This window comes from Zeus faber (genome assembly GCF_960531495.2).
Source record: "Zeus faber genome assembly, chromosome: 10".
NCBI classification, from domain to species: Eukaryota; Metazoa; Chordata; class Actinopteri; order Zeiformes; family Zeidae; genus Zeus; species Zeus faber.
Genome location: NC_137199.1, coordinates 9,605,636 through 9,630,557, shown reverse-complemented (window position 1 = coordinate 9,630,557; position 24,922 = coordinate 9,605,636). Strand labels below are relative to the sequence as shown.

Sequence of the window (24,922 nt, the reverse complement as noted above, 5' to 3'; positions counted from 1 at the left end):
TGTTGCGGTCACTGGTAATGGGCTAGCTGTCTTTTTAAATAGAATGACTGGTAAATCAAACACATTAAAATATCAATAGTATCGACAGTAGAATATTGAATGTTACACTCTGAAGGTCTAGTGTCATGGCTGGACATCAGATGATTATAATTCTACTCTGCTATGTTCACGTGGTAGTAGTATGCCTTTGAGCGCAAACCAGGTATTCCTTGTGCGGGTGTCTCTACCCACATGTACGGGTTTAGGGACGGAGACGGAGTCGTTCTGGCAGTGGAGCGCCGACATGGCGAGGATTATATTTATAATGGTAACAGAAAGGCTCGCTGGCACAACAGGAATATAAACTAAAAAGGATTAACAGAGTTTGATTTGCCTGGTCGTGCTCCCCCGACCGCAGGCGTTTCTGCGTCATGCGCCTCAGCTCCCCACTGAAAAACAGAACAACATATAAGAAGGCTTTCCCTGCTGGGTCCGACCAATCAGCGCTAAAGAGGCTGATTGGGCAGACCCGGTAAGGCTGCGCCGCCACAGAGCCAAGCCAGCCCTGTCCCTTGCAGACATGGCTTAACCACGCCCCCTCTTCTGCCACATACCCCCCACCACCCGATTTAGGCGGGGGAGCCGTCCGGCCCCCAGCCCATTCCGCCATTTTTATCTTTCTGGGGCCAGACCAGTCCTCCGCCCAAGTGGTACCACAGATACTGTACCTCCCTCCGCCCAACCACACACTTCTTAGGGTTGCCGGTGAGCCCCGCCCGCCTAAGGGACTCGAGTACTGCCCCCACATGCTGCATGTGCCGCACCCAGGTGTCCCTGTGAATAAAAGCATCATCTAAGTAAGCGGCGGCATAGGCCACATGCAGAACCCAGTCCATGAGTCTCTGTTAGGTGACTGGGGCCCCGAACCACCCAAACGGAAGCGTCACAAATTGATACAACCCCTGCAGAGTGGAGAAAGCCGATTTCTCCTTGGACTCTGGACTCCCTTAGCTCCTGAGGCAGCAGCTGAATGGCATCTATCTATCTATCTATCTATCTATCTATCTATCTATCTATCTATCTATCTATCTATCTATCTATCTATCTATCTATCTATCTATCTATCTATCTATCTATCTATCAATCTATCAATCTATCTATCTATCTATCTATCTATCTATCTATCTATCTATCTATCTATCTATCTATCTATCTATCTATCTATCTATCTGTCTATCTGTCTGTCTGTCTGTCTGTCTGTCTGTCTGTCTGTCTGTCTATATATCTTTATGTCTTATGTGTGTATAGTCTAACCACATCTTCACCCCTAATCCCAAATGACCAGTATCAAATTCCTTTCTTCACCTCTGAATATAATTTCACCTACACACAGAAATCCAACCAACTGCTGTTTTTTTTGTTTTTGTTTTTGTTTTTGTTTGTTTTTTTGTTTTGAGACACAATGGACAATCGAAGACTTCAACTCAAACAAATCGGATTTTTAGTTCCACCAGTCCCTTCCATTAGCCCTCCTCACTCTCTGCAGTTATTTTTCCACTCCAGCAGATTGGGTTTTTCACATATGGTGAAGACGGTTTAATCATTCGACGGCCTGTCCATACTGCCGTGAGCGAAGCCAGTCGTGACTCAGAATCGATTTACTGTATTCAGAGGCATCGTCGCAAAAATAAGGGTATATGTTTGGGTGATCCCTGCAAAATGTTGTTTTGTACTTCAACAAGTTAGACACAACTTTGTGCGATCTCCCTCTCATGCAGAATGCAAAGAATCTACTCGAGGAGCTCAGTGAGAAATGAAGATTTGAATCGGGTATCAAACCGCACAGAAATGGAACTCTTAAAAAGACTCTTGAAAAGAGAAAATAATTCTGCACGCTTATTTGATGTTCCGACTCGGTGTTGAAAAATAGATTTTCCTATTTTTTCCTCTCAGATATGTGCAGAAAATTGGATTTCTGAACACGGCCGTAGACAAATTCTGGCTTCTTTGTTCTTGTTGGTGTCATTGTCCCTGTTTTTTTTGGTTTGTTTGTTTATGAGCTAACGTAGTACAGTCTGTTTATTATTAGAATCATGTTTGTGTCCTGGTCCCTGAAATTGAGTAATTCAGTGTTCCAGCAGCCTGTAGCTCAAAATGTAATTACTTGCCGTTGAGTGTGTGAACAAGGTTAAATCCTTTCTTTGTCCCTTGTTCCCATTTGTAGTCATTAGGCCACAAAAGTCTCTCTTTGGGGTTTCAAGACAGTGGGGGGAAATTAGCAATGGAGTCGAGTTGAATGTGTGTGTGTGTGTGTGGGTGACGGAGGGGGGTGTTAGACATTAATTAGACATGCTAAGAAAGTGCATCAAGGTGGTGAATGGCCTTCTTTAAGCCCATCAGCTCATTATCTCCACGCTAGCCGGGGGAGCCGGACTGCGCAGAAAGCAAAGTCACCATCTTAAAGGGATAAATCCCCCCGTTAAATTAAATTTGTCCCCGCTCCGGTGTCTGTCAAGAGACACATACACACACATACACACACAGACACAGCGCTTAAAGGGGGACAGCTTTTGTTCTCGCCCCCTCTCCTCCTTCCCTCCCCAGCAAGTCCTCCTTTCTTTTTTAATGAACCTCTGTGTTCACCACATGGGAGGCGGGTTGCCGGGTTGCCTTGCTTGCTTGCTGGTTGTCCATCGTGTCCGATGATGACCATCCTCTCCTATTTATGGGTCTTTTGGTGGCTAAATTGTCAGATCCTGGACATGCAGCTGTGGCTGCAGACCTGGCATTTAAAAGCAATATTTGATGTCTGGTGTGTGGGCTACCAGGGCACAGTCATCAGCATACTGTCACTAGATCATATGCTCTGAGGTCACCTTGGTGGTTGCCTGTAATCTCCTGATATTAAAGAGGTTACCATCAAGCCTGAAAGTCAATGGTGACTCCAGCCTGCTTATCTATCCTCCTGTGTAGCAGTGTTACAACACAAACAAGGAAGATATTAAATAGGACTGGAGACAACACACAGCCTTGCAGGACTCAAGACTAATGGCGTCTTATCATCCCGGGGATGATAGAAAATGTGTTTGGGACGAGATCTTCCCCGGGACGTCTCTGGGACGAAAGGGATTTTTGTATGTATCTATGTATGAGCCTGCCAGGCCAAAATAAATATTTTTTTAACGCCAAAAATGATGCCAAATATCCATTTATTTTCTAGTATCAGCGGCGTTCAGCTCGCTCTTTCTACTCTTGACAACGAGTTCACACACACACACACACACACACACACCCCGCTGCAGCGCCCACATAGCCCCGCCTCCTCTCACTCCCAGTGCAGTGCTTCTCGTCATTAATCTTGGGAGATCAACAAATTGTACTAATACCAACAATATGAATTCATTATTAAGTCCATGGTGCATGTTAAGTTGTTTCTTATTTTCTTCATAACCTTATAACATATAACATATAACATAACATAGCATTTATTTTCATTTTTTTAATACAAGCACATTACAAATGGTGTGTGTACATGCTTCTTTATGGTTTTATCAGGCGAACTACTTGCAAGCCTCGGAAATCATCTAGCTATTTTTTCGTAAGGGCAAACTCCAAGTTCTTGGCTATAGCCCCCGGTGGATCGCAAAATGACGTCAGTCCAGATTAATTTCACAGGGATAAAGAGACCGGTGAGACCTCATCTCCAGGTGCTAAAATGGACTCGCTGGCTCCGCTAATGTATGCAGGCAGGCGACCCCCTCTCTGTTAACACCGGATTTGTTTACACTATTAAACCAATTGCAATCCAATTAAGGCTGTGCTGATTACTTTAATTAGCATGAGGTCATACAATTCTCCCCAGTCTTTTCTATTTATTAAGCCATGAATACCAGCTTTAGTCAGACTGAATCCAATACTAATTTGCTGTAATTACATAATTGTGTGCCTGTATACACGAGCAGTGCCCGGTCTTCTCACGAAAATTACTAAAAACTACCTGTCCGCCAACGGATGACTGACGGACTGACCGAGAAGAAAACCGATCTATATGTTATCTAAAAATGGTGGTGTCAAAAACAATCTTAGCTTTTTGCTCTTCCTGTCAGTCCCGGAATATGAAGAGCAATATCTGTCTTTAAAGACGAGAAACATCCAACGGCCATGAGGCGCGAGGTTCCTGCTCTCTCGTCGATCTGAGCGGGACGTGAGAGGCGGGACGGGTGAGGGAGAGGCGGGAGGCGGAGGGAGGGTGGGAGCGAAGGAGGTCCATCGCATCGTCCGCCGCTGTTTGATGTCTGGCCGGTGGCTCAGACTGATTCGCTTCGGTGGAACACGGCATACTAAACACCGCTTCCTGACGCACACAAACACACTTTTAATCTCCTTCTATCCATCAATGGAGGCCACCTGTGTTTTGGTGCGTGACGGGCATTGATATATTGTATTTTAATGATGCAATATATCAATCGCACAGTCATCACCGTACGTTTTTGAGAAATAGCTGATTTTGACTGCAGAAGTTCAAGTGGTGTTGCTTATGAATGACATTCAATTGCTGTTTTTCCATCGGGTGGAAAAAAAACATGGTGGAAAGGAGAATGGGAAATTGTCTGCCAGTGTCCTTTAACCTTCCTCCTCTATGGCTGCTTTTACACCGCCAACTGAAATGACCCTATCCGGATGTTTTGCCCGCGAGTGACACAGATTGCATATATATAATGAACGTCTGAACAGAAAAAAAAAAAAGGAAACACATGGATTGGGATGTTTTTCGATCTGCGTTTGGGGCCACATTGATATGTGGTAATAAATCAGATACGGATCAGATATCAGCTAATGCCACTTCTGTCTAAATGCGTACATCTGATAAATGAATGTCAGAGGAGGTGTACACAATCTTGCAAAAAAACAAACTGGATATAGGCAACAAATCAAAACTGGGCATTAAGACCTGCGGTGTAAACACAGCCCGTGGCAATCTCTCCAATCCATGATTCTCATTTTTGATATTGAGGACCCTCAATTTGATGAGGGTCTTGATACGACAATTAGCGGATTTTTGCATCAGAAGTGTCAACGTTTCGGCAGTCATTTTTGCACGAGACGAGTGTTGGTCAGAATTTACTTCATTTATCAACGGTTGTCGCGGGTTGTTGCTCATGAGTGACGTTCAGTCGCAAGCAGGACACAAGATTGTCTGCAGATGTCCATTTACCTTCCTCCTCTCTATGCCAATAATTCCAATGTTGTCAAGTCGAAAATTAAACACCTTTCTATACTCTAGTTAGGGAGATAACACTAAAACTGTGGAAAAAAACAGCGTCGAAAACTAAAGTAGTGTAGATTTAACAATACTGAAATGTGACTATTGACCAATTCGCTGGGGACCCCCTGGAACCTCTTGAAGGACCACCTGGGGGTCCCCGCACCGCACATTGAGAACTGCTGCTCTAATTTCATCCCTCTTTTCGCACGTCTTATCTCCTCATTTCCTTTTCTCGATATCGTCTCTGGATCTGTCCCAGAGAAGCTCCTTTGTTCTTATTGCCCTTGGCTCCACGACTCAGCAACACGCCCTTGCTTAAAGGAGGTGCCGCTGCTTTCTAATAACTGGTGTTTATTCAAAGAATGTCTACTCAGTCTGGTGAAACTCTCACACAAACGAATTAAGAAGTGTCATGTCGTGTGTCAGGAAAACCTGCCCAGAGGTCACAAACCGTTCATGTTTTATTTATTTGGCGTCATCTCGGTTCTTGCAGCTTGTCGTAATGCGGCGGCCACGCCCCTCAAATCAACCTGCTGGGGCCGCTCGATTAACGATCATTTAATACAAGGCTAACGCCCGTCACACTGACGTTCCAATGATATAAATCATGAATCAGGGTTCCTCCCACCTGTGACGCCAGGCCCCAGCCTTCAATGTCACTGACGTTGATGTATGTTTATTTAACGCAGCCTCCCTGAGAAGGTGTAGGGAACGCCGTGGTCATTATGGGTCTAATTGTTTTAGGCATAAAACAGTCAGCCGCAGACAATTAACCAGCAGATTAGCTGAGAAACTAGATGGCACTGGAGAAGGTGAAGGAGAGCAGGAGTGTCAGGAATTGTACGGTACATTGTAATAAACTGTAATTCAAAAGAAAATCATCTATTCGATATAGATGGACATGTAATGCATGCAGTGTGTTAAGGTGTCTCAATGTCATGAACCACTATCAATTCAATGGTATTCAGGAAGTAAAACCGCCCCCTAGAGGTGGTGACTCGAATAACATGTTTATATAATATTCTATGCATATTCAATTCATAAATTACATGCTATCAGCACCAACTGACCTACACGTTATCTTGCAATATTTCTCGATCTCGAGCTATTAGATTCATTATTTATCTTTGTTATTTAAATATTTTTTACTTAAGTTATGATGGCTTGGAACATTTGTAAAGATATATATAAAAAGTGGTGTCCTTTTTTCATCTGCCTATTATAGACAATAGGTGAATGCATGGGGACAACATGGTGAATTTCATCATCGAGCGAGCAACCTTGCCTTCGCTTTGTCTGTTTTCCTTATTTTAGACAGGCTTTTTTCCCCCCTGTACACCTAAGTACATCCATTTCACGTCTGCACCGTGTCTGTAATCTTCCTCATATTCTGTGTGATATCCAAGTGGTTGCTGAGTGTGATCCACGCAAACCTCTCCGCCGTATTTCAAGACGCCTCTGATGATATTCCATTTTCTGACGCGCCTGTCTGAACCCGAGAGAGCGTCAACATTTCGTTCATTATTTTTTTTCATTCGCCTCTGGTGCTGATCGTCCCTCCTTCAGTGCATGAGTTGTTTCTCAAACCGCCGCGTTCTGACTCGTCGTCTGAACAAAAGCACCGCTGTCGCGACCGTGCCAAGCGATTACGGTTTCCTGAAGAGTCCTCGCAAGACTCATTTGGATAGACAGCAAGAATAGAAAGATGGCAATAAATTATTATTATTATTTGAAATAACATTTTTTTATGTGCTGTACCCTGCTGTGAATAAAGAGCGGATTTGGTTGAGGAATATTAATTTGGTTATATTTATTTTATTTTTATTTATTTTGTTTGTTTTTATTTTCAATTTTTAGCGCTTATTTAGAACTGTTTAGACTAATTACAGTTGTTAAAACTATGAATGGAAAATATAACTGGGTGTTTATTGATGGTTGTGTGTTAAGTTATTATTATTAATATTATTATTATTATTATTATTATTTTATCTTTATTTTTTTTAATAGTGTGTTGGAATTCTGGTTTCACTGGAAAATTTACACGCTTGTATTAATATTCATATACAGTATGTTTTACCCAGAAAAACCAGGAGACAGACTGAAGTTTTCTAATTTGCACCTAGACCTTGGCCGGTTGGAGGTGCAAATCGATGCTCTCAAAGCGTTTTTTTTATTCTTATTCTTGTTCTGATGATGGGTTTCTTTTCGACCTCATATTTGCCATCGACATAGAAGCGGCAGCGATGAAAGGTGGTATACCAAGTGCTTGGTAAACCATCAGATAAATTAGTTTAACTCTGTATTACTGCCAGTAGCACTCAAAAAGTCAAAATGGGATTCTTTACAAGCCAGGATGGGTCAAATGCAGAAGACCACCGGCCACCATCCAAAACCTGCGTGCGTGTGTGTGTGTATGCATGTGTTGTAGTGGCGTGTTGTGTGACAATTAAAGATTCTTCCTTTTCTTCTAAAGATTATGCTCTTATTAAACAGAGAGAGCAGGCAGAGATTCCAAGTCCATGATTTAGGCCGATGGTTCCCAACATTGGGTCGGGGGACCCCCAGGGGGGCCTAACCGCTTTGCTGCTTGCTTACTGCTTTGCGCTCCCTCCACCTCCCCTGCATCTGCCTGTTGGGCTCTACTCTTCTATCCAATGGAGGGATTCAAACTCATCCCTCCACTATTTAGAGCTCACAAAGTATGTTTTTTCTGTACACCTCTCCAGGAGTGATGGGCAATAGAGCCCAGTCGCCCAAACTCAAACACTTTACTGTCATCTCCAACTATCTTATAGACAGATCTGGAGGTTTGGACTCAACCGTATCTAACAATAAAAATCTTCACAGATTGGGGGTCCCAGAGGCCAGAAGTCTGAAATTTGGGTCTGGAGGCCTCACGCCTATCACATTGAGGGTTCTTGATATCATTGACTTTGGATAAAATAAAACCCTTTCCCAGCCTGGTTGGCCAACTCTTTGTGGAAAGGCCTCGCATCCATTTTTTCCGGATAAACATTTAAAGCATTCTAGGAGGATCGGTACAATCACAGTTTTCTTTAAATACAAAGTGCAAGCAGTTCATGCATTACGTACAGGATATACTCTGTTGACATTTTTTTTTTCTCTAAGCTGACCTTCATTCTACTTTCTTGAAATTGGTTGTTGAGCTGAGATGTATGGGCTCATTGGTATAACGTTGAGCTTTGGCGCACCCTTTGGATTCATGCATAATGCAATAAATCACAATAAATGGAATGCTGGTGCTGGCGAGTCATCAACACTCTGCTACAGTTGACTTATACACACACAGACTGAACACTTACTCGGTAGTAAATCGACACACACACACATGCACTTTCACTTCTCCGACACTTAAACTACTGCTAAACATGTGCGCAGACACACAGGAAAGCTCTTCGAGGACTCCTCTAACTTTAGCAAATAGTTTGATGGTCCCCTCGTGGTCGTGGCGAATCATGGCTTTTCAACACTCTATTAATGGGTAGACCGATCGATATTCTTGTGTGTGTGCGTGTGTGTGTGTGTGTGTGTGGGGGGGGGGGGGGGGGGGACTTTGGGGGCACTGAAGGATGTTTCGGGCCTAACTGCTTAAAGTGTGATATGCTTCCGTGTCTCACCTCTGGTGGTCCGCAGCCGAAGCTAAAGCCGGGAAGTATTAATGTGCTGGGATGCACTGCAATGCTCCCACTGTTATCAGTCTGTCTGGTTGTCCCTCTCTCTCGCTCTCGCTCTCCCCTTCTCCCCAGCACAACCCCTTCTTTCTAGTCTATCAATTTTATCTGTGTAGAATCACGCACCGATGTTCAAGGGAGAGATTGTATCAGTGCAGAAGACCAGGCATCCGAGTAGACACACACGCACACACATCTAAGCACCCAGTGTGTCGCGAAGAGATAAGCGTTGGACAGTGTTACTATTATTACAGTCTGTTGTATATGAAGAAAAGATCAAGAGATAGAGTGGGAGGAGAAAATTAAAGGAGCGGATGGAGAGATAATACTGTATATACAAATGAAATATTACATTTGTGTGTGGTTTGTGTGTGTGTGTGTGTGTGTGTGTGTGTGTGTGTGTGTGTGTGTGTGTGTGTGTGTGTGTGTGTGTGTGTGTGTGTGTGTGTGTGTGTGTGTGTGTGTGTGTGTGTGTGTGTGTGTGTGTAGGCTGCAGCGACAGAGACCTCCACAGTCTGGCTTCCAGACTGAAGGACTGGTTCGGAGTTCTTCACCTTGACGCCAACCGAGACCTCAAAGCCTCCGACAGCTCCGACTCTGCAGCGGGACGTGAGTACCTGTGTGTGTGCGTGTGTGTGTGTGTGTGTGTGTGTGTGTGTGTGTGTGCGTGCGTGTGTTGGTGTGAGTTTTTATTGCTTGTGAGGACCAATCTGTGTGTAGTGTGTCTGTTACAGTGCGTGTACAAATCCATGTGTTCGTTTAATTTCTCCGACTCTCGGCTGTCACTGCTGTCAGACCTGTAACTCCAACTCCAATCTCCTCCAGCTTTCAAACGTTTACGGAAGGTTGATTCACTTGCGGATCACTTGGCTTTTTTATTTCATTTGCGACACAACACCGCTATACTGGTTAAGTTAGAATTACTGCGGAGTATCTGCACAAGTCAGTCTTGATGGTTGATTTTATAATCCTTTTTTATATTTTTTTATATGGATTTTAAGGATTTCTCGCAGTGGAGTACACTTTACACATTTTTTCGTATTGGACTTGTGTTTGTTTTTTGTGATCATCCTACAACTGGGTTAATATTATTGTGCCTTGCAAGGACTGCCTAAAAGCAAAAAATGCCCAGGATAGCCAATGGCGTGCAGATGAACTACGAAAAAAGGATACTCTTCTATCCGATTTTATTGACACAGTCCAAAACAATCTCAATCATGAACTCAGCAATCTCAGGTTCCATCCTCTGGGACCCATCATTATTGCTGGTCCTTCTGCTGTTCCACTCCCAGCTCACAGGCTACCTGGTTGGAGGTGGTAGTCAGAGGTGGCAAGACTGGAAGTCTCCAAGTTGCCTCACCTCTGTCCTCAAACCTCTCAAACCGCTTTGACATGCTACCGGCTGATGCCACAGCTCACCCTGTAGATTTACCCGTGGGCCATGCTGCCCCAGCTAGGACATCCTCAGCTGCAACGGCAGGCTCGGCTTCTGCAGTGGCTGACGCCGCTGCATCTGCGGGTCTTTATGGAGTCATTCAATGGGGAAACAGCTCTTTGGCGCTAGGTATAATGGAACCAGCCACCTAACCAGCATGGCTGCCCACCTCTTCGGACGGAGCTGCTGCATCGGGATCTGTTGTGCACTGTCCTCCCGGTCTGTCATCACTGTCAATCAGTCACCTACTCCTCTCTTTCCCCTCACTGTGCGAAACATCAGTTTCGTAACAACAGTGTTGTAAATGCGGTCATGTGCTGCTTTCCTGGAGCTACTATCCCTGACATCCTGGATAAATTCCCATGACTCCTGCACTCATTCCTGACAATTTTGAAGGTAATAGTCCACGTCGGCACCAATGACACTACCCGTCATCAGTCCGAGCTGACAAAAGGTGAATTTATCCGTCTTTTTAATGTCCTCAACAATTGTGGAAAAAAACGCTTCTATTTCTGGACCACTTGGTGTTTCTTGCCCATTCTGGTTGTGGTGTGGTGCGCTGTACCACAATTCTTAGCCTTCATACCTGGCTCCAGTCCGTGTGTACAGCAGACAATATTGGTTTTATTCATAACTTTGACCTGTTATCGGAGTGCCCCTGTCTGTATAAAAGAAACGGTCTTCACCCAAACATGCGAGGTAGTCGCATGCTGGCGGCTAATTGGCAGCACGCTGTTCTGTCTTCCACACGTGATTGACTATTTACTTTGCACACATGCATACTGGAACTGTCTTCCTCTTCTATACCCACAACAAAGACTGTTCCACCCTTCGTTCACACCAGCTCCCCCTTGTGGAATGATCACACTGCTGTTCAACCTCCTCCGATTCCTGTCGATAATACCAATAGACACTATTAACTTAGCTAGTCATTTCCCTCTCTCCCCACGAAAGAAAGTGTTTTGAGTGGTGGAGTAAGTACTGCATATCTCCATCTGTTAAAATTTTGTGGAAGTACGTCGTCTGAGCTGGATGCACAGCAATTACCAGACTTCCCACCAGCAAAAATTGCCCTAATAAACATCCAGTCCCTATCGAACAAGAGCTTCATTTTAAATGATAACATTACGTCTTGTCAGTTGGACTTTTTATTTGTTTCGGAGACCTGGCTTAACATCGGTGATCTCACCTCACTTGGTGAGCTCTGTCCTCCCCACTGCAGCTTCTTAAATTCCCCAAGAACTTCTGGTCGTGGAGGTGGCTTGGTCACCATTTTTAAAACCTGTATTAAATGCAGATTTATGCCTGTCTATGTCTACTCTACGTTTGAGGTGCAATTTTTAAAGATTGATGTCACAGCCACGGTCTTATGTACATTGGTGGACAGACCTCCTAAAACAGTAATTTCATTCAAGAGTCTTGGCTCTTCTATCATTCATGGCCTTTCGCTCTGATAAACTGTTGGTTGTAGGGGACTTTTACATTCATAGCTGTTGCCTATCAAAACCTATGGTCAACAAGGTTTTATGCCTTGTGGATAATTTAAATATTATTCAATCAGTGTTGGGCGCACTTCACAGCCTTGATCTTGTTTCATCATCTAGTTTCTCTGTTTCCAACATTCAAATTGTGGAGACTGGTTTCTCTGACCATTTTATGGTTGTGTTTGAATCTAAATTGTTTGTCCCCTTTCTGCACCGTCCCAGCCCCACTCCCTCATGCGATTTGGCTAAGGAGTCTCCCTGGCCTCAGTTTGGTGTTGGGGGTATGCTGTGTGGGGTTGATGTGTATAAGCAGCCACACCTGTCTAGGGTCTAGTTTATTGGGCCCGGGATCAGAGGTGGCTGTACACCTGTGGCTCGTCAGAGCAATCAACATGCATAGGTTAAATCACCCATCCCTACACACACGGGAGGATCCCATGTTACCATCTGCTCCGGGCTTGTTCCATTTTGCCCACTCTCTCCAATAAACTGGTACTACCACTGCCATAGACTGTGTCTGTGTCAGAGGGCCCCGAAAAAAGCCATTCACACTCACTTCTCTCGTATCTCAGATGCCCTTCCCTCCTACATCAACATCGCAAAGCTAATAACTCTCTTCAACGTATCCTGCTCTGACACCCTGGACTGTGTAGTTCCTCTAAAACTAAAAAAGACCTCTAAAGACACACTCTAAAGCTGCTTTCACACATGCACACTGTACAGATAATGTCCGGACCTGATTATCTGGACATTGTCTGGAGTTGCCCTTTCACACATGGTGCAAAAAAACAGAGATTGTCCATGTCAGGCGCGTTTACACTACCAGGAAATAATCTGTTTGGTTAAGACGAGGGGCGGAGCCTGGGTAGAACATGCAGTAGGCAGGATGTGACGCAATGATGCTGCAGAGTTTTACAGCACACCCAAGATGGCGGACAAGGTGACAGAGTTATAAATAGTTGGGCTTTTTTTTTTGCGTTGATACTCCATGTATTTGGATGTATCCCCAATATAAACAAGAGAGTGGGAATTAATAATAAAGAAAGCAGAACGGATTATGAAGCAGCTACTCTTTGTGCATGAAGATCCGCACAAAGGTAAATAACCGATATATGATAGAGATGTCATCAACGTGCGACACGCTTGCTGTGAACGATCCCGACAATTACTTCCTCCGGTCACGCACAGACGCTGTACTAGGGTGCTGGCTGGGTAAAGTCTGGGTAATGTCCAGGTCAAATGATTCTGACATTTGCGTTCACACATAGAGCTCATTTGTAATGTCCAGATAATTTCGGGGTTGCAGTGCATGTGTGAAAGCAGCTTAAGGCTAAAGCTATGGGTACCCCCTGGCTGAATGACTTCACCCTTGCTCTTAGACGAGCCTGTACTGACTTACTCAGACCTGTTCGAAGTTTCCGAAGTTCTTCATTGACAACATTAACAGCATAAGATCTCACATCTCACCTCCAGACTCTGATTCCTATGAGCCACATCATCCAGTCAGCTGCCTCCAGCAGTTTCAACCAGTGTCATCCTTTCTGCTGTCTGAGTTGGTCTCACATTCAAACCTCACCTACTGTCCCTTAGATATTATACCGTGACACTTTTTCAAATAAGTTTTTCTTGCCTCCAGGTCACTAAGGTCATCCTCACAACAACTCCCCTCAAAACCAAGTCTGTTTGTTTGTTTGTATTGCTATACTTATGAGGACCAATCCATGTGTGTCTGTCTGTGTTCTTTTTCTCTCTCTCCCAATTCAATTATCTTACTAATCCAAATATAAGACAGGTTTTTTTTTTCCCTGACATATGTCAGAAAAAAGTGGTGTTCGGGGTTTAGACTTTTTAATGTCAATATACAGTAGAATACATTTTTAAAAAAAATAATGTTTCAATCTGTTTCCGCACACATACAGTACAAATGTGGAACAAAGCTAACACAACATCCTCGTCTGATCCACCCCTCACTCTCCAAATTTTCCCACACGGCTGATTTAAAAGAAGCAGCTCCTGTGTGTCAGACGCATTTGCACTCGCCATAGTGTGACTGACTCAGTCAGAGGCCAATCCGCTTGAGTTAAGCTCAGCATGTTGCTAACTTGCTTACGGCTTCCGGACGGAACTCGCACTTGTGAAATTTTGGTTCTGCATTACATTCATCAATCTTCGCACACATCGTACGGCTGCATGCTGTGTTATCATTACTTTTGAATAAAATTATTTTCTTTATAAAAACAAGATTTTGTCTTCAAAAAGTCTTTCCAAAAATGAGTCTTGAAAAAGGGGGGATCGTATTATAATCAGGGTCATCTTATATGTGTTTTGATAAACCACATGTTGCCATTAATAAAAACATAAACACTATATACAGTAAATTAATAAACATCAACAACAAAAACACAATAATTGGCCCCGTCTCTATGTCTCTGTGCCTCAGACTTTGACACCAGCATCCTGCCCATCTGCAAGGACTCGCTGGGCTGGATGTTCAACAAGCTGGACATGAACTTTGACCTCCTGCTGGACCAATCAGAGCTCAGCACCCTCTACCTGGACAAGTACGAGCTGTGCATGAAGCCGCTCTTCAACTCCTGCGACTCCTTCAAGGACGGCAAGCTGTCCAACAACGAGTGGTGCTACTGCTTCCAGAAGCCCGAGGGTGAGCGAGAGTAGGAGAGAGAGAGCGAGAGAATTATTCATGTATAATATTTAATATTCATGTTTTGCTACCTTTCCTTATGATCATTATCAAAATCAGGATTTTTATTAAACCATTTGCCTTAATTACTTTGTTAAAATATTAAAATTCTATAAAGAAAAATGACTTTATCCTTCTTCTTCTTCTTCTTCTTCTTCAAGATTCAAGAGGTTTATTCTTCTACTTCTTCTCCTTCTTCTTCTTCTACTTCTACTACTTCTTCTTATAAGGGTCCGGCCCGCAAGGCTAGAGCCCTATTGTTTTGCGCAGATTTTTATTATTATTATTCTTCTTGGCATTTTTCGGGCTAAAAGTATCTGAAACAGTGCAACGGCAGTTTCGGCGGTTTCAGACGTGTTGCTGTCCGAGTTTGATGATTATCGATGTACATTTGAAGCAGAAATTGGTGATAAACTGTTGCAAATGTATCCGACGTTGGAGCACATAGGCGCAACTAGTTTGCGGAGCAGGGCACTTTGTGACATCATCATCTGAAGTTACGTAAGCTTCATCTCTTGAAAGTCATTTCCCTCCAGCGACCTGCGACTTGTGGATTGCATAGCGTTTGCTACGTGTAGACAGACAACCCGAGCTGATACTGCGTTTAAGTCTCACACAGAATATTAGATTCCAGGGGGAGTATAAAGTATTATTAGTGAAGGAGCGTGTGGCGGTTTCGAAGCACTCCAGGGTGGATATTTCAATCGTCAGCTCAGGCATGACGCCGTAATGAGGCACCAAAATCTGCGTTGCAATTCAGTCCGGTTGATACCGATTGTATAACAACCGGTGCCATAGTGATTCAGAGTATCAGCTATAGTCAGCTATTCACAGATGAGGCCATTGTCAGAGAGAGAGAGAGAAAGAGAATGAATGTAATGCGCCCTACAATGAAATAAGATTATACCCATTTTAAATAGTAAATCAATCAATATGTGGTATTGTGTTCAATGTTTATATTTTGATTAAAAGAAAACCAGCCTTAAAAATACATTAAAAAAAAAAAAGTAGATGCTGAGGCCCGGCAGGGGGTCAACTCCAGCCCAGCTGGCCGCCGGGCTTGCAGTACAGTGGGGGAAACCCTCGATTGAATTGGAGGGATTGCATTTGAATATGCCCAAAGGACGCAGCTCTAAACTCAATAATAAAAGTAAAGAAATCACGATGTCCAAACCAACATCACATCGCCATGAGCTTTATCCTAGTGCACCGATGGGTTGGTTCTGATGGTTATAGTCTTGTATTTGGTACCGAATTATATCACCGATCCAGACGTGCTATTTGGTCCAGAACGGTGGGATGCAGCGTTGGTTCAGCTGGGACCCTATCATAATCTGAATTTTTGCCATCCGTCTCATTGAGTTAATACAGGTATGACATTTGTGTTTGTCGAATACATCTTGAAATAAGAAAATAAAAACAGTCACACACGAAAAGAAATCTTGAACCAAGCGAAAGAAAGTTCATATTGTGTTACCAAGGGGCCACAGCATTCATTCCATATTGGTGCAATTGGGCGGACTGTATAGGAGTTTAATAGCGTGTGGATTCATCTTGCTGGAGGGAAGATGAGGCAGGCGTGGCATGCAGAGCTCTACTAAAACAAAAACAGGTGATGCATGCTATAATCAAAGGTTTTTGGGGCATTAAACACGCATTATTCACAGGTTAGTCAGGTCCCATCTCCGGACGCTAGGAAGAGTCCAAGCTCAACAAATGGGACAACAGCTTTTACATTACATTTAATCGTCACATTTCCAATTTTGTCATTTCTCGCCCCAAAAAGTTGAGATAAGTATCATTCTTCACAAAATTTCCTAAAATCATTACGATTTCACATTGCTTTGGACATTAGTTCAGTACAATCTCGCTCTAACGGGAGCATAGAGCTGTAAAATGCAAATGTCTGTGGGGAAATCCAGTTTAATGAGCCGGCCATTTGGCTGGGGTTTCCTGCTGTTCCACAACAGCAGGTGTCCAGCAGGTGTGAGTGGGAAACAGTGGAAGGGCTGAATACGTCTACTCCTATCTTCTCTCTGCACCATCTGGTTTTTGTCTTAATCTCTGTCACCTGTGTCTTACTGTTCGACCAGACGGTACGACTTAAATGAACATTTATTTGTTTTTGTAGATTTGTTTTTTTTGGTTTGGCAATATTGTTCTGTCAATGACTTTCTTGCCAGTAAAGTATTTTGCATTATTATGCATATTAGCAGAGATATAGAAAAGAAAGAGAAAGAGCGAGGTAGAGAGAGTGAGACAGAGAGGGGAAGGTAGGTCAAGGAATAGAGGATGCAAGGAGGAATGAAGTATTTGAGGAAGACAGGGACGGAGAAAGCAGAGATGGTGGAGAGAGGAAAGAATATATTTAAAGCTGAAGCCTGAACGCTGGACTGACTGATGGAGTGACTGAGTGAGTAAGATGGACAGGGAGGATGGTGGAGGGGGGAAAAAGAGAACGAGAGGAGGCAGTGAAGGGGGAGGGAGAGATCGTTATAGTGAACGAGATGAAAAGTTGTGAGAGGAATAATTTATATAGTTATAGAGTAAATATCAAATTATATGTTATTACATTTCATAGCATTTGGTGTGTAAAAGTGTACATGGAATTCAAGCCTTTGTTCTGAGTTCTTATTGGTTAAAAGTGGGAAACCTATTACTTTTTGCGAATCTTCCGAGTCATTATCACATGTCAAAGTATCTGGCACTCAGAAACCGTCTAACCCACGGACGCGAATGAATAAGATCTGTATTCGGGGCAGTCCTCACCTGCCATGGTCCAAGTTTGATCCACATCAGTCGATATTTGGAGGAGAAGTTAGTAAAAAATTGTCTTTTGTCATCCCTGTTGGTGATACTAAAAGGTCATGTGAAAACACTGCAGAGTACTGATTGGTCAAAGAAAATCAACACTGTGTCGTTGCATCATTGCGCAACACGGAACATTGTGAGTTCACATCCTTCATTCTGGAAGCCGATCAGATACTGTAGGTGGAGCATCCGGACCCAGTCCTTGTCGTCCTCTGGGACTTTAACAAAGACAATTTAAGAGACAAACGCCCGAATTTCAAGCAGTTTATTAAACTGTCTGACCGGAGAGGAGAATGCGCTGTCTCACTGCTACACCCCGGTGGACAACGCGTATCACCTCGTTCCCCGCGCTGCACTGGGAAACTCCGAGACACACACCAGGGTAAGTCACAACAATGACATGCCCTGGTTCACAGCCAAACTCAGACGGCTTCTCTGAAAAAGGAGGAGGCATTTAAGAGTGGTGACAGGGAAGGGTTTCAAGTGGAAAGATACATGTTTGGCAAGGTGGTTACATACATTTGTATTACTCCTTACACATGTCACACCGTCACACATGTCACACCGACTAACCTGGACCCCATGCATTGCTGCCTGCAGTATATTTGTTATTATTATTGTATTGTTAGGTCTATTATTCTTCTTCTTCTTCTTCTTCTTCTTCGTCTTCTTCTTCTTCTTCTTCTTCTTCTTCTTCTTCTTCTTCTTATTATTATTATTATTATTATTATTATTATTATTGTTATCATTAGTATTATTACATAATAATAGTATTATCGTTCAATTTGAGTATTCAGACACTTGAAGACACAGAAGCTTCTGCTTCTCTGCGTTAACGGTGACTTTGGGAGAATAGATAATAAATTGAGAGATGGGAGGAAGATGGAGAAGGTCCAGAGGAATGATACAGCAGAGTCTTATTTATCTTCATGAAAGTTGAAATTAATGGATCAATTAGCACCACAATGGAGAAGAGGGTTTGTGGAAAGTATGATAGATACCAATGTTACTGAGAAAAAAAAATATTGAAACCTCGCTGTCTGTGTGTGTTTTGTTTGTTATGCCAGGGCTGCCGTGCCAGCACGAGAAGAGCAGGATCCTGCTGCAGAGTCGACGGAAGAGCCTCATAGGTCCGTCCGGTTGAGTGACAGCCGTCAATAAAACACAATCTTGTCCATAGATACATGGCCGCCTGAAGCGCTGATACACACCTGGCGATGAAGGAAGATTCTGTGTTTTAGCTCATTTTGTTCAGGGTCAAGGAATCAATAATGCAAACAGAGGCATAGACACATGTGGAGACACACACACACACACACAAAGGAAACTGTGTCCAAAACTGACAACAGGCCCTCAATCCCTCTCAGCCGCTCATCTATTACTATAATAGTTCTAGCTTGCAACAAAATTCAGCGTGAGAAATGGGCTTTGACTGGGTCACGTGTGTGTGTGTGTGTGTGTGTGTGTGTGTGTGTGTGTGTGTGTGTGTGTGTGTGTGTGTGTGTGTGTGTGTGTGTGTGTGTGTTATTGAAAGTGACCATTTAAGCAAGATGCATGGCTGTTGTTTCTCAGTCTCCACAGCAGTAAGTGATTGTGGGTCCCAGTGTGTAATTCACAGCAAGCTTGCTCTCTCTCTCTCTCTCTCTCTCTCTCTCTCTCTCTCTCTCTCTCTCTCTCTCTCTCTCTCTTTCTCGCTCTCTCTCCCCGCAGGAGCCTACATTCCTCGTTGTACGGAGGAAGGCTACTTTAAACCAACCCAGTGTCACGGCAGCACGGGTCAGTGCTGGTGTGTGGACAAATACGGCAATGAGATCATCAGCTCTCGAAAACAGGGCAACCCCAGCTGTGGTATGGCAGCACACACACACACACACACACACACACACACACACACACACACACACACACACACACACACAAACAAAACAACACACACACCATTAATGAGAGAGGCAGACCCTGTGGACGATTTTGTGCTCACCTATTAGATGTAGAGTATAGAGCCTGGTTTCCAGTTACTTGTGTGGTTTATGTGGTTAATAGAACCCAGAATGGATCATTGAAGTCTGAAATTTAACAAAGCACTTCAGAATAATATTGAATATTGACAGAAACGTTGTGGTTTGTTTATCTTTTACCAAGAATTATGCTGTGCAAATTCCGATTTATTGGGCAAAATCTAGAACTCCCACTGTTCACCATTCCATATAATCCTAGCGTTAATTAAATAAAAATGGACCAATTTTTAACCATTGAATGTTTAAAATTTGTATTGCAATATGTTTTTTAAGGGGATGTACATATCTATCTATCTATCTATCTATCTATCTATCTATATATCTATTTCATGAAATGTGGCAGGTTTCTTTGTCTTTAAGTTACCAATATACTAAGGAATGTATTGCTTTCTAACTACAGGCAAAACAAAAAAAAAAAAACTTGATAAAGGAGTCAAATGCCTATTTGTATGGTGAGCGCTCGGACATGGCGTGGGATCGAAACTACACTGTACGACAGGCTACACTATTACAATTAGAAAGAAATTATCCGAGCTTGCAGAGCTGGTTCTGCCCGACAACTTAGCGGCACCATTCGCTTCCACTCCCTCATGGCCAGGACTATTTAAAGCAGCCATTCCCTTTTGGTCTACCTGCTTTGCTGCGTGCTTGCACTGCTATGTTGCTTCCTCCACCTCCCCTGCATCCACCTGTTGTGCTATACTCTTCTATCCATGGGGGCATTCAAGCTCATCACTCAAATATTTCTAGCTCACGAAGTATGGCTCTGTTTGCTGTACTACTTAGAATTATAAAACTAGCCTGGAAAGGCCACACCACGTGACCACTTTGACTGCCACTTGTCAAGTGGTACCCCGTCCAGTACAGAGGGTTTAGACGGTCCACGGGCCACGTCACATTGCTTGAAGTTCGAATGGCCTTTTAATTTTCCATACAGCACGATTACCTATTGTCTATTCTTATCAGGAAAAGCTTAATCTGGGACCTTGGCAGCCAAGTCTGTTCTTCAGTGTTGGCTGTTTTATCCAGGTGAAGGGTTATGCGACTGTTGTTATCTGCACTGTCTGGAGAAGGCTGGCCAAATATTTCTTCCAAGAGTAGTACTAACACTCAGGTGCATTACAATTATATGGTTTGGGGATACACAACCTTTTGCAGATAGATGTGTTATGTTGGAGAAGCAATCCCTACAGAAGGTTTCCATTATCCTTTGTAAAAAAAAGTGTGTATCTGCGAGAGATAATCTCCAGTGACGTTTGGGATCCTCGGGGAGTGTGTCAAGTCTCTTTCGTTTAATGGAATGTTTATGCTTCTCAACAAAGTAACATTTCTGATTTGCAAACTTCTGATCTTGGCCTCTCAAATCCATTTTCCCCGGCGAGAGTATAATCGGTTGTGCGTTGGAAATAACCATACCATAACCATAAGAATCGCCCGGTATCAAAGGCTGCCTAAGTGTAGGGACCACGTGGGGTCCAACGTGCCGTTTGTGACCTTCACTGTTGTTTCGTCCACGTTTCTTCCCCTGCAGACGAGGACCAGGAGAGCTCGGGGGACTTTGGCAGCGGTGGCGCGGTCATTATCCTGGACGACCAGGAAGAAGAAGAGGGGGAGCGGGAGCCATTACAGGGCGAGCGGGGGAGGCAGAAGAAGAGACGGGGTCGGATCCACCCCCGGGGGGCCGTGGAGGACGACGAAGACCGGGAGGACGACAAAGACGACGAGATGGGATATGTCTGGTAGCTCCGCCCCCAACCCCACCCCCACCCCCCGCTCCCCTGGCCGTCTTTGACATCAGTCAACCCAAACCCAGCACAGATCTGAAGCCATTCCCCACGCGTGTCCTTCTCAACAACTTGGCATCTGTCCATCCTGAAGCTCCTGAACTCGCTCCTAAGACTATCCAACTCTCTCCCTTCAACGACTATCCTCCTCTAGGTCAAAAACTCTCCTCATAAAGCAACAAAGCCAGATAGAAACCCCTCTAGAGTTCCACCAAGGCTCTGAAGACTCTCTTCTACCTTCCCTCAAACTTCACTGCAATGACCTGGCCACTCTGCCTTTTAATCGTCTTTCTTTCTTACTTTCTTTCTTTGGTGTCGCCTTTACCCGTCCTTCCATCACAGGTTCATTACGTTTTCAGTTTTGCCGCTGTAGGGTAAGGAGAACCAGAAACTTTTTCTTTTGCAATGACTACACTTCTCCTAAGACAGGCTACAAAAAAAATTGACGGTATCTGATGGTTAAACACATCCAATGGGGCATGGTACTCATGGATCATTCAGTGCTCCATAACATGCAAAATACATGTTTATAATTAACACGTTAGTACATAGCACCCTTCGACCCGCTATCATTCTGTATATGTAATTATTAACTCATCCCCATTCAAGAAAAGGTGCCCCTGGTCCTAAACACAGAGCATCAACAGCACAACTACCTTCAGTAGCACATTTAGTGTTCATCAAAGGTGATGAACGCTCCCACAAGGACAAAAATTATTTTGCAAACCTTCATAGAACCACCGCCCTTATTTTTCTTTCAAAGACAAACTATTGGGGAACAATAGGAATTGCACTCATCTCTTGGCTTAAAACAGAAGAAAAAAAGCCTAAAACGCAGCCACAGCAGAGAAGATTAAAGCTCAATAATGGTTGTTTGTAAGAATGGTCTTGCCTCTTATCACCCGCGGGCCGTAGTGACTCCTCGCGCTCTCTCTGCTCCTACCCACGGTCTGGAGCAAAATGAAACGTTGTTTCATACATTATTCACATTAGCAACAGAATGTGTCCCTTCGGGTTCCGTTAAACCTAACCAGGAAAAGAAAGAGAGCCAATGAGGCCCCAGTAGACCCACTTATCAGGGTTTATGAAGCACTGTAATCACCTAGAAACAACTAAATCTCAGAGCAGTGTCACATGTCCAAGACATGGCGTAAGAATTTTAACGGAACATCTAGACCAGTGGTCTCAAACTCAAATGACCTGGGGGCCACTGGCCAGGTTGTCTTCTTCTAGGGAGGCCGTCTTGAACTTCAAGGGAAAACCAGCCCGTTTTTTTGTTGTTGTTTTGTTTACGTTCTCTTTTTTTCTCCTGCACATTAGCGAATTGCCTGCCAGCGAATTGCGAATTGAATCCTGTTAGAAATAGCTCTGCTTTGATCTATTTAATTGAGTTTTATATTTAGAAAATAGTCAGTATCTTTGTGTGTATTAATTAAGCATTGTGATTTGAAAATAATTATTTGCCAGATTAATCAATATATTAACACCATGTAGCCGGCCACATTAAATTGTCTCGCTGGCCGGATGTGGCCTGTAGTTTGAGACCCCTGATCCAGTGCCTGTCTTTAGTACTTAAGCGTTCATATGGCTTATAGTTTTTTAATTGATTCTGATCACAGTGAGATGTTGCATTCCTCATTGAAGCTTCATCGAAGCTTCATTTCTTTCTAGGAAAAGACCAAAGCACTTCATGACAAAAGTTCAGACTGGCTCACAAGTCGTGGCTCCTTTCGGGGCCCAAAAATTGGCATTGATTAATTTGTCCTTGAGAGGTAGCTCCAACAGTCAATGTCACTCTAATCTCTCACCATCCACCTCTGATCCTTGGAGAGATGGACGATAATCTCCTCCGGTAGTCTTGGCTCAGTTAAGCGGAGCCCGAGTTCTAGCATTTTATTCTAAGTTATGCGCACACACCAATCCCCATTAAAACACAGTCCATCAAACACGGTCAGTGGCGGCTTAGGTTTTCAAACCCAGTTGAGCGATTTCGACCTAACTCTCCTGTCCACCTAGGACTTCAATCTCATTTGATCATCCATGAGTCTACTCCCCCCCCCCCCCCCTCCCACACACACACACACACATACACAATTTTGCTCACTCCTCTGCGTTCCATGGTGTCATTGCCATCCAGTGGGCTATTAAGAGTCGGTTTTAATGCCGTGCCGCCCGCGCCGTTCCTGCGCTTCATTTCTGTTGGTTAATATGACTCTGGGATGGCTCCCAGATCAATCACCTCCCCCCACCAACCGTAGCGGGAACCAGGCAGGACAGGAAGTTTATGAGTAACATAAGATTTCAGGCAGTCTACGGGGACGACAGGTTATTGGACATCCTGGCTTTCAACCCTGTTTTTCTTTCTTTCTCCTTCTACTTTTTGCCATCTGATCTCTCTCGCTCTCCTGTGCACTGTTCATCCCCTATGTCTGGCTCACTTCCACCATCGATGTACAGTGTATATAAATACTGACTGTGTGGTGGAAGCTATGCTTAGTAGCTTACACGCCATCCAACCAGTTCTGGTTCAATTACATGTTGTGACCTATGACAAGCTCTGTGACCCGGACTTGTCTTCATAGATCTCACACTGTAACATACGCTTGTTTGCCCGCAGTTAAACCCCCTAATCTTTCCACTCTTAGCTCAGCGGACATCTACAATCTACAACCTTTTTCCACGGCCTCAAGACGTTGTCCATGAGCCTCACTCTGCTCTGGGCCTGCGGCTGTCCCTACCATGCCGGTTTGCCCCCCCACCCCCAAAAGAAAACAGACTGGCATTTCGATTTGGGATTAGCCCAGAGTCTCTCAGACGTCCATTACCCTTCGATCTCTGGATCCCTCAGAGTCTCATCCACAGCGGCGACTGGACCTGCTGTTTGACTGTTCTCACACACTGACGCTTTTCACACTGACACACAAACACACACACACAGACAGATTTTGAACAGATCAACAGAAACCCAAATGGCCATATTTGAAGATGTATTGTTTGTTAATTATCTATATTTTTTAATGAAAAGAAAAATAATGTGACTTATGACATTCAAGGGGTGTAATATGCTTTGTTGCGTGGCACTGTCCAGTTATGTTTAAATGGACTGAAATGTGTAAAGTTGATTGTCCTTATTGTAGCTCGAGTCCTGTAGCTCTCTCTTCATAAAAGCATATTGTAGTGAGTTTTTCTAATTATTTTCTCCCATTTTCTGGATTTCCAATGGAATGTTGATGTTATGAGCTAAAAATAGCTTGGTTTCCCTGTGACAATTCCACAATGTCTGAATTTGTCTGAATAAATTTGAGTCTCCGTCTTGTCCCATAATGTCTCTTTGTAGTGTCCTCATTTCAGTGGCTCCATTTTCTCACCATGTGCACGTGTGCCAGAAACCGTTACTATGTGCACGTGCACACATGCAATAAAAACCTGCTTTCACTGGTACTGGCAAAATTGCCAGGTTACGTGCACATGTGCAGGTGCAGAGTGGACAACATATTTATTCCAGTTTCAAAATATGACAAAGCTTTTAACCATTAATCCATGATTGAATAGGAACCACTTGTATGGTTGCTAGGTATAGTTGAAAGCCAGTGTAAAGACGTTAATTCTCCTGACAGCAAGGCCGTGCTACCACTCCAGAGTTTCGTCATTTGGGACCCGTACATTTGTCCTTTTAGGCAAATGTCTTGATTGCTGTGTGAATTAATGCCCAGCTAAGGTTGGTTTTTCCTTCTACCTGCCTCCTGGTCTCA

At 43.7% G+C, this 24,922-nt stretch overlaps 1 protein-coding gene across 1 annotated transcript in view; it reads left to right on the top strand.

The window, feature by feature from the left end:
• The window catches only part of LOC307235856 (testican-1-like), a gene marked incomplete at its 5' end in the record, with an annotated part of 132,082 nt that extends 110,929 nt beyond the window's left edge, over window positions 1–21,153 (top strand). Inside the window, 5 exons of the mRNA XM_080008114.1 lie at window positions 9,427–9,546; window positions 14,297–14,518; window positions 18,436–18,498; window positions 19,079–19,216; window positions 20,918–21,153. Of these exons, the coding sequence (XP_079864240.1) occupies window positions 9,427–9,546; window positions 14,297–14,518; window positions 18,436–18,498; window positions 19,079–19,216; window positions 20,918–21,129 (755 nt within the window). The 3' untranslated portion in view covers window positions 21,130–21,153. The remainder of the gene's footprint in view (window positions 1–9,426; window positions 9,547–14,296; window positions 14,519–18,435; window positions 18,499–19,078; window positions 19,217–20,917) is intronic.
• Window positions 21,154–24,922: the final 3,769 nt, after the last annotated feature.